The sequence below is a fragment of the Panthera leo genome, chromosome D1, assembly GCF_018350215.1.
Source record: "Panthera leo isolate Ple1 chromosome D1, P.leo_Ple1_pat1.1, whole genome shotgun sequence".
NCBI classification, from domain to species: domain Eukaryota; kingdom Metazoa; phylum Chordata; class Mammalia; order Carnivora; family Felidae; genus Panthera; species Panthera leo.
Genome location: NC_056688.1, coordinates 45,880,830 through 45,896,251, shown reverse-complemented (window position 1 = coordinate 45,896,251; position 15,422 = coordinate 45,880,830). Strand labels below are relative to the sequence as shown.

Here is a 15,422-nt window from a genome sequence, read left to right as displayed (position 1 = left end):
AATAGAATGGGGATGAAAACCTGCCTATGAAGACAGCCCTATAAATAGGGGTTGATAGTTACCTATTTAATGTAAGTAAAATATAGCTGACATCTTGTAATATGTATCAAATATCTGCCCTGTTGCCACTGTCAATGAGTAACAGAAGAGGTCCTTACATAAATCTTACAAGAAAAATATAAATGGTAGTAAAAAAAAGAAAGAGAAATTGACGTACCATTGAATTTGCATCACTTAGAAAACCTAGACTCCAATAGGGAACTCAGAATCCTCTAGTTCTAATTCTGTCATTATTAGGAATATGCCTAAATCAGCCAAAGCAGATGTAAATGAGAATTGTCATTGCTATTCAGTGGACTGAAAATCAGAAGGCAGGCTGCTTCTATCCACTTCTGCAACCATGATGATCTCTCTGGGCTTACCTTCTCAGCTTGTCCCTCCATCTGAAACTGTGGAACTGAATGAGAACAATGATTTTCAAAAACTTTTTTTCTTTACAACAATCCATAGTGAAAACTGGTTTTTCACGTGGTGACTTAATACTTTTCTTTATGAAGTTTAATGCATTTGCTCTTTTTAAATTCTATTCTAACCTATTTCTTTAAAATAAAAATGCTGGGTTAGACCCACTAAGCTTAACTTCATGTTCCAAAATTTGTGACCCGTAATCTGAAAACCTGCAGACTAGGTCATTTCTAAGGGCCCCTCCACCCCCACCTCTGGAGTGTCAACATGATCATTAAATATTTCGTTTCTTTCAGTTTGCAAAATGATTTCACAGGTATCTCCCATGATCCTCAGAGCAGTGGTGCGACATGGGCAGAGGGGCTCATGAACTCATCACAGATCACACGGGCAGATTATGACAGAGCTGGAACCAGACCCAGTCATTCCAGAACAGCAGTGATACTTGGCCCATTCAGCAGCTCTTCTCCTAGAGAATTCCATCTCCCAACAATGTGCTGCCCTCAAGCTTCTTATTAAATGCCTCTCCTGACCTATCTAAACTGGGACGCAAATCTAGCGAACACATTCCCTATGCTATACTCTACATCCCTGTGACTTATTTATCTTATAACTGGAAGTGTGTACCTCTTAACCTCCTTTACCTATTTCACCCATCCCCAACGCCACTCACCTCGCCTCTGGCAGCAACCACACTTGCAACTAATGGAATATCATATGTCAACTATACTTCAATTAAAAAAATAAAGTTAAAAATTAAAAAGAACCTCGTAAACACATTCCAAGAATGTAATGCTAATTTTCATGTTCATGGCCTTGCTAGGTCCTTCAGGAAATACCCCACGCCAGCCACAAATGCATGAAACTCAGCCCCTGCCCTGGAGGAGCTCATCGTCTAGCAAAAAAAACAAAATCCACCCACAGACCCGCCCACTAAGTGCAGCTCCCTTCCAAGCTGCCTTCCTCTTATTTTCTCAGTGATAACCTCAGTTCTGTTTAAGTCAGCAAGTCTCCCCATCTGGCTGATGGAAAGTGCACGCTTCAAGCCTTCCCTGGAGAGTCTCAGAGTGCTGGAGGTCAGCGGGACAGCAAGAGGGGGGGGCACTGCAGGGGGAAGTGAAGGGTGTCAGCAGCAGCGCCCTGCAGCGCTGTTCCTTCCGTTGCTGCTCCTCCCACCCTCCCCAAGGGTGAATGGGGGGGGGTGCCAACAGACTCCCTCTGCATCACCCCAGATACCTTCCTCACCCCAGACCAGCATCACCTGACTTCAAGGATATACAAAAAATCTTAAATATTATGAAACAGTCAGGCCCCCTAGCTTTATGGACAACGTCCCATTTATATTATTTAGGAAGAAAAAATTTATATCAGGGACAAGGAGAGAGTGCTTTTAGGCAGTCATACACCTAGGGCTAAAAAAGAAGACATTCAAGACCTTATTTTATTTTTTTTAACTATTCACAAAGCAGTTAAGTGCTGACTGGTAACATGCCAGTACTTCTAAGGCACATATTGTCAAAACAATTGGAGTCTGTGGTGGGAATTTATTGTTTTGCTTTCCAGCCCCAACCCCTCCTTCATCTGATGACTGTGCACAGATTTACTGTGCAGAAGCCACATCCCCTTACTCTAAAACAGTTGGTATGAGTGGCACTACCTTAAACTCTATCTTTAATTCTAAGAGTGAGCCCTGACAGGCTTAAGTTATGGTAATCAGTTTGAGAATAGGAAGGGAATTCAATCAGAGTTGGTGGGACAGATGACTCTTTTCTTGAGACTTCAGAGACAGTATCCTTCTCTACCAGAAGAAAGTGTCTTTCTATCCCTGCACAGTGTGGTGTGAAAAAAAGAGATAGGACATTTTGGCAGCACTGAGGCTAAAGACTCCCCTGGATGGAGTCTGAGGATAAAGCTGACATTGCAGAAGCAGAGAGCCAGAAAGCACCTGCACCCTTAGAGATGCCATCTGGACTGCTGGGTCAAGTCTTGCCTGCAACCCTTCCTCTAGATATTTAGTTAAAGAAGGCTTTTGTCTGCTTAAGCCAGTTTGAGTTGACTTTTTTAACACTTGCTACCAAAGTAATTAAAATTCATAAAACACCTTAAATACCCCAAAGTAGTAATATACAAAGGACTTAAGGTCTCTTTTGGAGGAGGCAAAGAGTGACGTGATAAGGAAAGATTTTTTTTTCATAGCTTCTATTAATTCTGCAGGAAATAAACCCAATATTTAGCATCTGTATAATTGTTCCTATTTCTCAAAAACACCTCTCCACGTGTATTTCCTCACCTGAATTTTACAATCCTGAGTCAAAGAAATTATTAAAAATGTTTCTTTTGTAGTAATTACTTGTTTATCAAGCACTATATAGTTTAAAGTATCATTTCAACTTCAGTAATTAATTTGTCACAATAACCAAATGAGGTAGGAATAGTGGTCTGTCATGCTATCATTTTAAGCAGGAGAAAGCTGAACCCTGTAGACAGTAAATGAGATGCCCAAATTAATCTGAGGAGGTGTCAGGAGACAGGCCTCAAACCTAAGTGTCTTGCTTCCAGGGTTTTACCATCAGTGATACTAAACTCTACTTCCAGAAACAAATGCGTGTGCTCTTAAGCACCATGTTCTGGATTCCAGTGGCAGAACCAGAACTAACTAGCTCGTGACCTTGAGCTAGTTCCCTTTGTTTTGTTTCCTCATCTGTAAAAGGAGAGATTTGAGTTAGGCTCTCTGATGCCCCATCAAGGTCTAAAAGTTCTTTAATTCTAGACTTCCTTATTCCCACTCTCAAATTAACCTTAACTCAGAATAATTACAACCTTAGTCGACATTTGTTCTCACTGGGTGTCAGGCACCGTGCTAAGAATTCTGCCTCCATTTTCCTTTTACGTCTCACAACACGCAGGAGACAACTGTCTCTCATTTACAGATAAGAAAACATGAACCTGACAGAGGTTAAATGAACTGCCCAAGACCAACAGAATTAGTAAGCTTCAGGGGAAGATCTGACACCAGGTCGTACGGGCCACGAGGGTATCAACCCAGTTTTTATTGTTCCTGTAGAAGAAATAAGCCCCCTGCATGACTGGTCACCTCTTTCCACGCAGAAAAGGGGTGGGATGGGGGAGCCGAAGCGAGTTACACCAAGCCTCTGCAAGGCAAAAATGGAAAACCACTGGAAGGGCGCCTGGAAAGATCCAACCCAGACCCAGGGGGCGGGGCGCCCCTCCCCGCCAGCCCCAGGGCCACCCTGCCCTCCCGGACCGTTACCTTGTTGAGATGCGGGTTCCTGGTAACATCGTAACCGCGCTTCTTCAGGGGCACCGGGCGCGCCGCGCCGGGCTTGGAGTGGCAGCCTCGGGCGGGTGCAGAGGGCGCCCAGCGCGGGACGGCGCCGCAGGCTCGGCCCCGCAGGGGCGCCAGCCGTGCGCTCGTGCCCAGCGCGGCGCCCATGGTCCTTGCGCAGACCTGGCACCGGGGAGAAACCAAGGTCAGGGGCGCCTGACGGCCAACCACGAACCACGCGCGCCGCAGGGCACCGAGTCTGAGCCGAGGCTGCGTCCTCGGGTAAAGAGCAGAGGGTCGGGAAGGGTGAAAGGCGCTAGCCCCCGCCCCTCCTCGGCGGCCACCTGCGCCGCTCTCCCGGCTCGCTTGCGGTGCGCAGGCCTCGCCAAACCCCCGGCAAAGCGAAAGCAAGCCCAGGAAGCAGATCCGGTGCGGTTGACCTCCCGCGCCATCCCCGCCCCCATCCCCGCGAGGAAGAGGCGACTGCTCAGCGAAGGGCCCCCCGCACCTCTAGCCTCGCTCAGTGGCTTGCCTCGATCCCTTCCTTCCTCAGCCCACCTGTGCTGCGCCCAGAGCTGATGTGGCAGGCGGGGCGAGTTGCTGCGGTCCAGTGTTCCCCTCCTGCCAATGGCTGGACCTCACCCGCAGCCGCGAGAGCGCTAGGCTCCTGCGTTCCGGAAAGAGAGGTCCCCGAACCTTTGTTCGCAGTGCGGGGCTTCCCCTGAGGACGCGCGTGGAGCGCCTCGTAACCGTGTGCACGTGCCTCCCCAGTGCCTAAATGAAGCTCAGCTTGCCTCCTGAGCCGCTCCATCTTGCCAAACTGAACGCCCAGAGGGGGTAGCGTTTAGGGATTAACATAGCCTTTACTGTCTCACCCTTTAGGGAGGCCCTGGCTTTGGGATTCAAAGTAGAAACCCTCAGACACCCGGTGTTCAGTGTTGCTTTGCGCAGCCCAGTACAATAGCCATTAGCCACATGTGGCTCCGTAAATTTAAACAAATTAATTTAAATGGAATAAAATTAAAAATCCAGTTCCTCAGTGACACTAGCCTAGTTTCACTGGCACGTAGTGGCTGTGGGATGGGATCGCACAGGTGTGGAACATTTACATCTTTGCAGGAAGTTCTGTTAGACACCACTGATAACAAGGTCCACAGTTACCGGTAGGGCTCCTGGGTACCCTGTGGAGCCTGTCATGGATTGCTGTGGACAGAGACCTTGAGGTCCATCTAGTCTTGAATTTAACTTTACGCTTTATCCATATAGTAGCCAGGAAATTCCTTTTAAAGCAAACATTTCATCCTATGTAGAATAAAATCCAGACTCTTTGATGCCTGTGGGTTATCCCACAGCCGGGCTCCTTCCAACTTCTTCAGGCTCATCCTATTCCAATCTCCCTCTCCCTGTGCTGTAGCCACCTCTCTCCTTCCTGTGGCCCACCTCCCACCCCCATCCAATCCCTTTCCACCTCAGGGCCTTTGTATTTGCTATTGCCTCTACTTACAGTGTTCATTCTCTCAGGTCTCCACTAAATTGTCAACGTAAGGCCTTTTTTCCACTTCATCCAATGTCAGCCTCCACTAGGGACTACATAGTGAACGGTTTTTCCCTTCCTAGAACTTGCCAAAGCCAATAATTAGCTCATTTCTCTAATTGTTTATTGTCTGTCTCCACCTAGAATGTAAGCTTCTTGAGGAAAGACCCTTTGCCTCTAAACCCCTGTATCTTCACTGCCCAGCTTCACTGCCCAATAAATAATTGGGTGAATGAAGGAAAGTGACAGCCACTTTCATAAAGATTGGACTGGAAAGGAGACTGAAGGAGATTATTCCTGAGGGAGAGGAGAGGATCCTGACTCCAGGCAGGGGCAACAGCAGACACTGTGAACTCTTGATCATTTACATAAGCCTGTAAATGATCTTTTTTTTTTTTTTAAACCAATTTGAGTCAGATTTTTGTTTGCTGCAACCAAGAGCATTAACTGATACTTTTCTCTCAATACTGCTTTTATATTTGCACATCTTCCCACCAGTCAACAAACATCTCAAGGGGGTAGATTGTGTGTGTGTGTGTGTGTGTGTGTGTGTGTGTGTGTGTGTCCATCTTTGGTTTCTGACACATAGCAAATCCTCACAAACTGTTGAACGAATCTGCCTTTGCTTGATACAATGAGCTTTCTCCCACCTGGAGGACACTTAATAGGTAACCTCAGTCATTTGAAACTTTGCTGGAAACCAGGATGGAAACAACAAAGTTTTCCAAACAAGCCAATAATAATTCTTATATAATCTCTTCACTGAAGCATGCACAGTTTATATATGAGAGTCTGTCACAAGTCCCCGTCTGTGGCCTATCTTTTCTTAACTCAGACATAACTCTAGCAATATTGTTTTTCTTTTGTGCACGTTTGATCTTTCGCCACAGTAAAGGAGAGGTGCTAGCAGCAGAAGGCAGTAGCAAGAGGAAGTGACTGCTCCACAGAGCCGTCCAGGGGCCCAGGTTCTCTCTCCAGGGTGTTGTCCACTCTCCCCAGAAGCAGATACCACATCAGAGCCCCAGCCAGAGGAGAGGGGGAGAGAGGACGTGAAGGGCACCTTCAGGGAAGTGCCGTGTGTAAGTTGCCCATATTCTACTCACATTCTATTAGTGAAAACTAAGTCACAATCACATTAAACTACAGGAAAATCTGAAAAATATTGTCTGTAGTGGGAAAGGCACATATTCTACCACAAGAAAGAATGGGAAAATAGGTTCCTGGGGACTAAAAACTACAAGTCTAGATTTAACACTTTTACATTAAAGTGCTTGGCATGGAAAGGATACACAGAAACTGTTAGCTATTATTATTATTGCCATCCATGTGTCCATCTCTGGTTTCATGACAACTTCTTTACTTTTAGAGATGAACAGAGGATTACAGAGACCAGGTTCAGAGCCATGGAAGCTTTCCAGAACTCTGTCCAGCTCCCTTCAACTCTGACCTCCTTAGCTAGCCAGCCCTGTGGTCTGGTCCAGCACTAGATAGAACTAATGTGTCTCCATAATTCGTCTTGGCCACCCTCCCTTCACATCCCATTTACTGACTTCTGCCTTGATTGTGATGCTGCTTCCTGGGGTCGCTGGAAAGGAATCCCATCCCCGTCCTCCCTGGCCAGTTTCTGTATTCACAGTGCACTTAGTACCTTTGTTTTTTCATTCTGATTACAGAAATTTGCATAACTATCTGTTGCCATACTAGATTGAATTCCTTGAGGGCTGGAACCACTATTTGCAATTCTTTGCATGCCCAATAGCTGGGACAGTGTCTGGCACCAAGAATGCACTTGATTTGTTGAATTAAATAAAATTGATAGGAATCAAATTTGTGCCTAAATTTCCAAGGAGTTGAACTTGATTGAAACCACATTTGGTTCATTGTTAAAAGGGCATCATAATAGCTTCAAATTAGAGTTTTAGTTCAGTCAGCTATCTTGAAACAAGACCATTTGTCTTTTGTAAGCAGATTTTAACGTCTCTACATATGGGTTTAAAAAAAATGGATGTGCATTACAAACTAATTAATTTTCAGCTATTCCCATTGCTTCACAAATGTGTAATGTTCTACACAACATTTCGTGTTTGTGATTGCCCTAAAAAGAAGTATTTAATTCACATTGGTGCTAGTAATAGTTGAAGATACTTCAACTCTACTGTTTATGCCAAAGGAGAATGGTGAAGAACATTTTTGTCCTTGTCCTCCGGCACACGGCTCTACACACACCCTGTACTCTAAGACTTTGCTACATAGTTTCCTCTGCTTCCAGCACTTGCCAGTTAGAGCCTGATCATTCTTCCCCGACTCTGCTCAAACACCACATCCTCCAGCAGGTAAATCTTCCCAGATTCTCCATTCTTCAGTAGCTTGCACTGTTTCCCACAGGCTCCCAAAACTCTATTGTATGCATCTGTCCTATTGCACTTTTACAGTCTCTCTGTGAAGCAATTTACTTATGTGCCTGTCTTCTCTGAGCCTCCAAGGGGCTTAGAGAAGTAAAAGCAACAGCTTTGGATTCAGACAGTCTTGACTTCACCAGTGCTGAGCTTGTATAACCTTGGGCATTTTATGTGACCGATATAAGCCCCATCATCTTCATGAATAAACCTGGGATTCTAATATTACTTCCCACATTGGATTTTGGTGGATTAATGTATATATTTGTTTTTTAAACACACATTATAATGCACTTCCCACATGCCAGGCACTGTTCTGGTGGTTTACAAATATCAACTCATGTAATCTCATAATATTTTTATGAAATACTGAGCTTGTTATTAAGCTATTTTGCTCAGCTCCAGATCTACCTTTTTATACTTGGGTTGACAGCTGGTGCATGGACTATGCAAATCAGTTCTTCTTTGACGCAGGTTTCCTAGTAATTTCTGGCAAAAGGGGGCACTCCAAGGAGATGACAAGCCAGAGAGGGGGTATTTCCTCCTTTCCCTATACTTGCTTTTTTTTTTTCCTTTTTGTGTCTCCCTCCCCCCCCCCCCCCCCAACACCCAGCATCAGTGGCTGGTCAGCCTCCACTATCCTCCCACATTCTGGAACCAGCCTTACAGGCTGTCCCAGCCTCTTCCCTTTGTTCCTCCCACCTCAGTGGTGGGAACTGCTTGCTATGGTTACCCTCTCAAAACTCCCTTCTCATTCAGCCCTCTAGCACCTGTCAAACCAGTTCTTTCTGTTAAATTCTTTTTGTTGAGCTACACTGACTGCAGTCTGGACTCCTGCCTGGACCCTGCCTGATACGGGTTGGTACAATTATTATCTCCATTTTATAGATGAGGAAACAAAACCTGAAGAAGTCAAATAACTTGCTGAAGTGGACCAGGGTTTAACCTAATCTGCGGAGGCCAAGGCATTCACTAGCACACTAAGGGCTCACATTTGGGAAGCGCTTAGCCAGGCCTAGAACGGGTAAGCACTCAGTGTACCCCGAACGGTCACCCAATCCCCAATTATCATCCTCATTGTTAACTCCTCAGCCTTGTATCTTACACAACACCTAGCACAGGCTTGTGTGCAATAAATGCCCCCTGGACCGAACTTGATTCACCTGAATAGGGAAGGACAAAGTGGCACAGAAGGCTTGAGCTAGAAAAGGATGTGGAGGTTAAAGGGGCCTTGGAGCCTCCCACACCCTCCTTTGGAGCTGTTTCCAGGGTAACTGGCTCTCCCTCTTCTTTTTCCTCCCTCCACCTCCCTGCCACCCTCCTCTCCTCTGATCAGGAGGGAATAAACAGTTCCCTGGTGTTCTGAAAATGCCACAAGGGGAAATGAAAGAGTAATTTTGTTGGGTAACAGAAGAAAACATGTTTCTTATTTTTCTATTGCACTGCATTTTATTTCCCTATTCTTCTGTTGCATTGCCATAATTTTTAATACCTAATTTTAACAAGAAAAGGATATCTTTGAAGTAACCACATTTCTAATAGAGGTGGCCACCAGACTCCATTATCCCTACAGAATGTGATCACAAAAACACTTTGAAATCCTTGTTTATAAACCCATTCAGGCTTCTACTCAAGTACTTGTGGTACCAAACATAATTGCTTCCAGATAGAAGGATACAGCATGTTGCATTTCTTTCTCATCAGACTCCCTGCCTGATTCTCAGTTACTTCTGTCCTAATCCTCAACAGGTTCATTTCCTCCGTAGGCCGGGCCGGCTCTTATTTTCATGGCTGGTTTAGGCCCAAACAATTCATAATCCATTTCATACACTCCGGCCACTTTTGCCCTGCTACAGAAAGTCTGAGAAGAAAACGCCCTTGATCAGAGTAAGCAGGGAGAGAATGAATTACCAGCACTTCATGTGTCTTTTCTAGGCCTCCGGATTTCCCAGAGGTTGTTTTAAAAAATCTATTTTCTGCCCCTCTTGAAACGCTCTATTCAAGCACTCAGTCCTCTGACCGCCACCACGCCATCTCTCCATTCTGCTCCTGGCCCCTCGGCCTCCTCCCTTCTCACACAAAAGTTAGACAAAAAGGCAACTGTTCGAAAAAGGCAAGATGAGGAAACAGAAATTCATGGCAGCAGCTGCTGAGCTAAGCAGCTGATAAGGGGGAACAAATTTGTGCCCTGGGTGTTGTTTGGAGGTCAGGGCAGTGGCCCAGCAGGGTAAGGGGAGGGCCCTTTGTCCACGGTGTGATTCACCCATCTGGCCCATTCAGCATCCCCTGCACCCGCTGACCCCTGTTTCTCTGGCTCCTTCGCCTCTTCAGCTCCCAGCTTGTTAAACTGTAATGAGCATATCCTGCCGCTTCCTCCTTGACTTTGCCACAGTTTCGACCCACTTCCATAATGGGGGAAAATGTTTTCCTCTGTTGACAGTTTTATTTCTCAGTGGGACAGAAATCATTAGCTTTCTGGAGGAATCTTGAGGATCGCACTAGTTTGGGTCATTTTTTGTCTTCTGGTTAAAGCACGTTTTCTATAATTGGTGAGCTTGATAGGCAATTCCTAGTGAACTTGGGTTCTCTTCGGCTCCTTATCACTTCAAGTGGTTTTTGTTTCCCCTTCTCACAAGATTTAAGCACTCAACCCCTCCCCTCAGCTCACATTCAGCCTCAACCCCACCCCCCTGCCCGATTCACTGGGCCTTGCCTCAAAGAGATTGTAATTTGTTTCCTTTGTGGATTCACCAGCTAGAGCTTTGGCTTGCATAGTTTATTACCGCGCTGGATTTATCTGTCATCCGGCAGCCCCCAGAGCTGCATTCACTGGGCTGTGAAACGAATGTGGATTCTGACCAAAAGGCCTGGGTTTCTCCCTCCAGGTCCCACCAATTGTTCCATGCAGGCTGCTGGTTTTCAAGAATATGAGCTTCTCAGAGCAGGTGGATTTAATTCTCCTTCACATGCACTTGGGGCTTGGATTCAAATCTGAAAGATTGGCTTACAAAGGGTAAAAGTGGAGACCAATCAAGCAGCATCCAGGTGATACGGACTGGAGAGATGCCCTTTTGCTCTTTAGGCTTCAGAATTAGCTACACACCTTTTTAATTTTTTACACACTGGACCCTGATGATAAAAGTGGGTTTTCAGATTGAGCTCCACTAACGTGTTATTTAACACTGCTCAATAAAATAAGGGATATAAACCAAGGTCACCATTTGGGGTTTTCATCTCAGAGTTTTGCCAATATTAAATTTCAAGTTCTTTGTGTGGTAGCTGAGAACTTTCTTTTTGCACTCAGATACATCTGGGTTTGGATCCCTGCTCTGCCATTTATTAGCTGTGTGATCTTGGGGGATTTACTTGTTCCTTCTGAACCTCAGTTTTCTTATCTATAAAATTAGGATGATAATAATAGTACTTAATTCATAAGGTGTTCATGAGGATGAAATATCTGGTAAATCTTCAACAAATATTAACTATGATTATTTCAATACTTCCTCTGTATTCCCACAGAGCAATTCTGGGCATGTAATAATTGCCAAATAAACATTGTTTGAATTGCATTTAACCGAATTTTCAAGCGTTCAGGTTTCAAAGGCTCAGTGTAAAATATTGGTATAGCTCTAAGGCAGGTAACTGTAGAAGCTGAAAGTTCAGTAAGATTTAGCTATATTTTAATTGTCATAGAGGGAACACACACACGCACACATGCATACACACAAGCATAAACCTTTCAGATACTTTATCAGGTTCTGTTAAAATGGGAGTCATGTGAATGTCCCCCAGGCCCTTCTTATCTCGTGTTGCTGCTAAATGCACTTGCACCACTGGCCTTTAGTTTGCAAACTCTATCTCCCTCCACCTATCAAATGCCAGGATCTAAGCTCACTCAGACTGTGATATCTAGGAGTTGGCCCAGAAGACAGGCAGGTTTTATAATCTGAGCTACACCCATGGCTCCTCTGCTACCCTCTGCTCCCTGGGGCTGGGGCCACCTGTTCCAGTCCCCAGCACTGTTGACACTCTGCTCAGATTCCCACTTAGTGAAATTGACCACTACAACTTCTGAAGTTCTTAGGATGACTGCTTTCTCAGCCAGGGAAGCCTGAAAATCTTTGCTATTTCTTCCTGTCTCTGAATTTCTGTGGTTTCCTGCTTTTTTTTTCTCTTGTTGGACTCTTGATGATTATTTTAAATGTTTTATTTATTTTTGAGAGAGAGAGGGAGAGAGAGAGAGAGAGAGAGAGAGAAAATGAGTGGTGGAGGGGTAGAGAGGGAGGAAGATAGAAGATCCAAATCAGGTTCCTCCCTGACAACAGAGAGCCTATTCGATTCAGGGCTTGAATTCACAAATGTGAGGACATGACCTGAGCCGAAGTCGGATGCTCAACCGACTGACTCACCCAGGTGCCCCTCTTGCTGGACTCATAAAAGAGTTTAGCTCTTGGGGCGCCTGGGTGGCTCAGTCAGTTAAGCATCTGACTTCGGCTCAGGTCATGACCTCACAGTTCCTCGGGCTCTCTGCTGTCAGAGCAGACCTGCTTTATATCTTCTGTCTCCTTCTCTCTCTGCCCTTCCCCCACCTCATGCTCTCTCTTTCTCTCTCTCTCTCTCTTTCTCGAGAATAAATAAACATTAAAAAAAAAGAGTTTAGCTCTCTTGGTGGTGACAGGGGAAGGTAGAGATGAAGGTCTAGGACTCCTCTTGTTCTTTCAGATTTACCTGGCAAAATAGCATGGGCCTCTGTGGACTCCTGTGTTACAGCTCTGCCCTTCTCAGAGCACACAAATGTTCCTGGGGAAAGATGGGGCAGAAGTGGATTCCAGGACAACCTCCTGCCACACTCTGAACCTCTGCTTCCTCCTGTCCCGGCTTCTAATTCTAGCCTACCCTGCAAACATTCTTTGTCCAATATGGCTTTTCTGGAGCAGAGGCACTTTCCCTGGCTAAAGTCAAGCTTCAGTTGGCCTACCAGGTTCAATAGACTTATATTTCGGTCAATTGCAGTGAAGCCCAAGTATCTCCTCATGAGTCTCCAATGCCTCATACAAATCTGAGATGTGCCCAGACAGTTATTTAAATGTCTGAACACCCTGTCACATTAAAGACATCTGTCTGCCTGGAGCACGGAGGGGACCACCAATAGAAACCGTGCGATTCAACAAAACTGCATTCAAACCCCAGCTCTTAACTCAGTTGAGATGCCCTGACACCTATCTTTAAAAACCTTTCCTTTAACAAGATAAATGTGACAGAAATGAAGGGAGCATTGGAGTTTCTTTATAAACCAGGAGAAGTATTGAAGTGAAGTTGAGGACTTTCTAAAACTTCTGCTAATTACAGAGTATATGAAATTACATAATTCTAATGTTGGAAAGGACCTCAGAGATCATCCAGGTTTTATAACAAATCAGTGATGGTGCCAAGAACAGAAACTTTGCTCCCTGGGAAGAACTTTCTAGAAGCAGGAAGACACTCAGCATTCATGCAACAGTGGAGTTTCTAATGAAATGAAGGAAATTCTTTCCTTTGAGGCAGAAAGCCATTCCTTATGATTAAAAAAGAATGATCACATTCAGCTGCCTTATTTTTTTTTTCTCTCCATTTTTTAACTTTCATCAAGCCTTGTGTTGCAGAAAGGTATTTTCTCCTTTATAAGAAGAAAATGAGAGACTAGATTGATAAATAATCTATATGCTGAGCATTAGAGCAGCATAGGGAGAAAGTTCACAGCAATTAATGAACTCTGAGTTGAGATTTTTGATCTAATCACAAATCCCAGTTAGCTCTCACCAAGCCAAGATGAAAATCTTGAACAGAATAATAAGTGATTGATGTAATAGCCAAACTATGGAGAGAGCCCAAATGTCCATCGACTGATGAACGGATAAAGAAGATGTGGTGTATATATGCAATGGAATATTACTCAGCCATCAAAAAATGAAATCTTGCCATTTGCAACGATGTGGCTAGAGCTAGAATGTATTATACGAAATGAAATAAGTCGATCAGAGAAAGACAAATACCATATGATTTCACTTATATGTGGAAGTTAAAAAACAAAACAGATGAACATATGGGAAGGGGGAGTGAGATAAGAAAGGGAAACAAACCACAAGAGACACTTAATAGAGAATGAACTGAAGGTTGATGGGTAGAGAATGGGCCAGATGGGTGATGGGTATTAAGAAGTACACTTGTGATGAGCACTGGATGTTGTATGTAAGTGATGAATCACTGAATTTTCTACTTCTGAAACCAATATTGCACTGTATATTAACTAAAATATAAAAAAATAAAATAATAAAATAAAGTGATTGATAATAGATTAGAATTTGTAGAGAGATTAGAATTTGTAGAGAATGTTTGCATTTTTTAAGTCTTACTTACCGATCTGTACACTGTATGACGGGATATTGAATGTGATTTTTCTTGTTACCTCAGGATTTCAGCTACATCCCCAAACTAAGGACAATAAATGACACCCCACATTCTATAAAGGAAGGAAAGAGCCATCAGGCATGGCATCCAGGGTCTCTAGGGAGTGGCCATATGATCTTCTAACTCTCACCCCCAAGGGCAGAAGACTAGAGCCCTGATTTCTTTTGTTGGTGGTGGACAGAGAAAGAAGCCTCCAAGGGGACCACATAGGGTGAGGGAGAAGAGGAGGGAAGAAACAGACTATATATATATATATATATATATATATATATACACCCTTTTCTCCCCCAGAGATTTCCCACTGCATGTGAAACAGGCCTTTGGAGAAGGATCTTTGAAACAAATGTGAGATTGAAATTTTAAATTGTACCTCACTAAACTTATATCACCTCAAAGTAACTCTGAAGTTTGGGGATCTGCCTGATATTTTCTTGAGTGATGAAGGGGAGACCTGACCAAGCATAATCAAAGGCCATGATGGAAAGGGATAAAATAGGCATTTCCTGTAGTAGTGGACTGGGTTCAGCATATTCAGTAAACTAATTATACTAATATTAGTTAATAGTTTATGCTTTTCTAATGAAAGAGTTTGGGTATTTTTTTTTGAACAAGAAAAGCACAATTTTGAGGTGAAGCATGATATTATGTTTTCTCAGGGACCATCATATTAGGAGGGGACTAGCTGTTTGGGACAAATATTCATTGGAAATCCAAACTACAAAATTGTATTAAATGTCAATCACTGAAGCAGGAAGAATGAAAACGAGTAGTTCCCTTTTTCTTTTCTTTTTCTTCTTCTTCTTCTTCTTCTTCTTCTTCTTCTTCTTCTTCTTCTTCTTCTTTTTTGAGAGAGAGAGAGAGAGTGTTCTCTAGAGCTAGGGGTAGGCAGAGGAAGAAGGAGAGAGAATCTTAAGCAGGATCTGTGCCCAGCTTGGAGACCAATGTGGGGCTTGATCTCACAACCATGAGATCATGACCTGAGCTGAAATCAAGAGTCAGGCGCTTGACTGACTGAGCCGCCCAGGCACTCACAAGCAGTTTTCTTAATAGCAGATTTCTCTTCTACCTCCCTCACCCCCAACTCTAGTTATGAACTGATGACAAAAGCACAGTGTGACTATTACCTACCCCAATCCATTAAAATTTCAATAATGCAGCCTCAGATTACTTGAAATGTGTAAGAGCTTTGCCATACTGCTTGCTAGATTAAGTTGTTAATAATAGAAGTCCCAAGGCCAAATGAACTTGCTGAAGAGGCGATTAGCTACTTGAACAATTGATTTTTTTAAGATTA

The 15,422-nt window shown here is 44.0% G+C and overlaps 1 protein-coding gene across 2 annotated transcripts in view; it reads right to left on the bottom strand.

Moving 5' to 3' along the window:
- Nucleotides 1-4,415, bottom strand: part of ME3 (malic enzyme 3) — a 183,807-nt gene extending 179,392 nt beyond the window's left edge. The window contains exons 1-2 of one of the 2 annotated variants that reach the window (XM_042907337.1): nt 4,310-4,415; nt 3,737-3,934 (exon numbers count right to left, since the gene is read on the bottom strand). In XM_042907337.1, coding sequence (XP_042763271.1) covers nt 3,737-3,919 — 183 coding nt within the window. In that variant the 5' untranslated portion in view covers nt 3,920-3,934; nt 4,310-4,415. Of the gene's footprint in view, nt 1-3,736; nt 4,144-4,309 lie in introns of those variants that run through there. The other variant, XM_042907338.1, reaches the window with a different exon arrangement.
- Nucleotides 4,416-15,422: the final 11,007 nt, after the last annotated feature.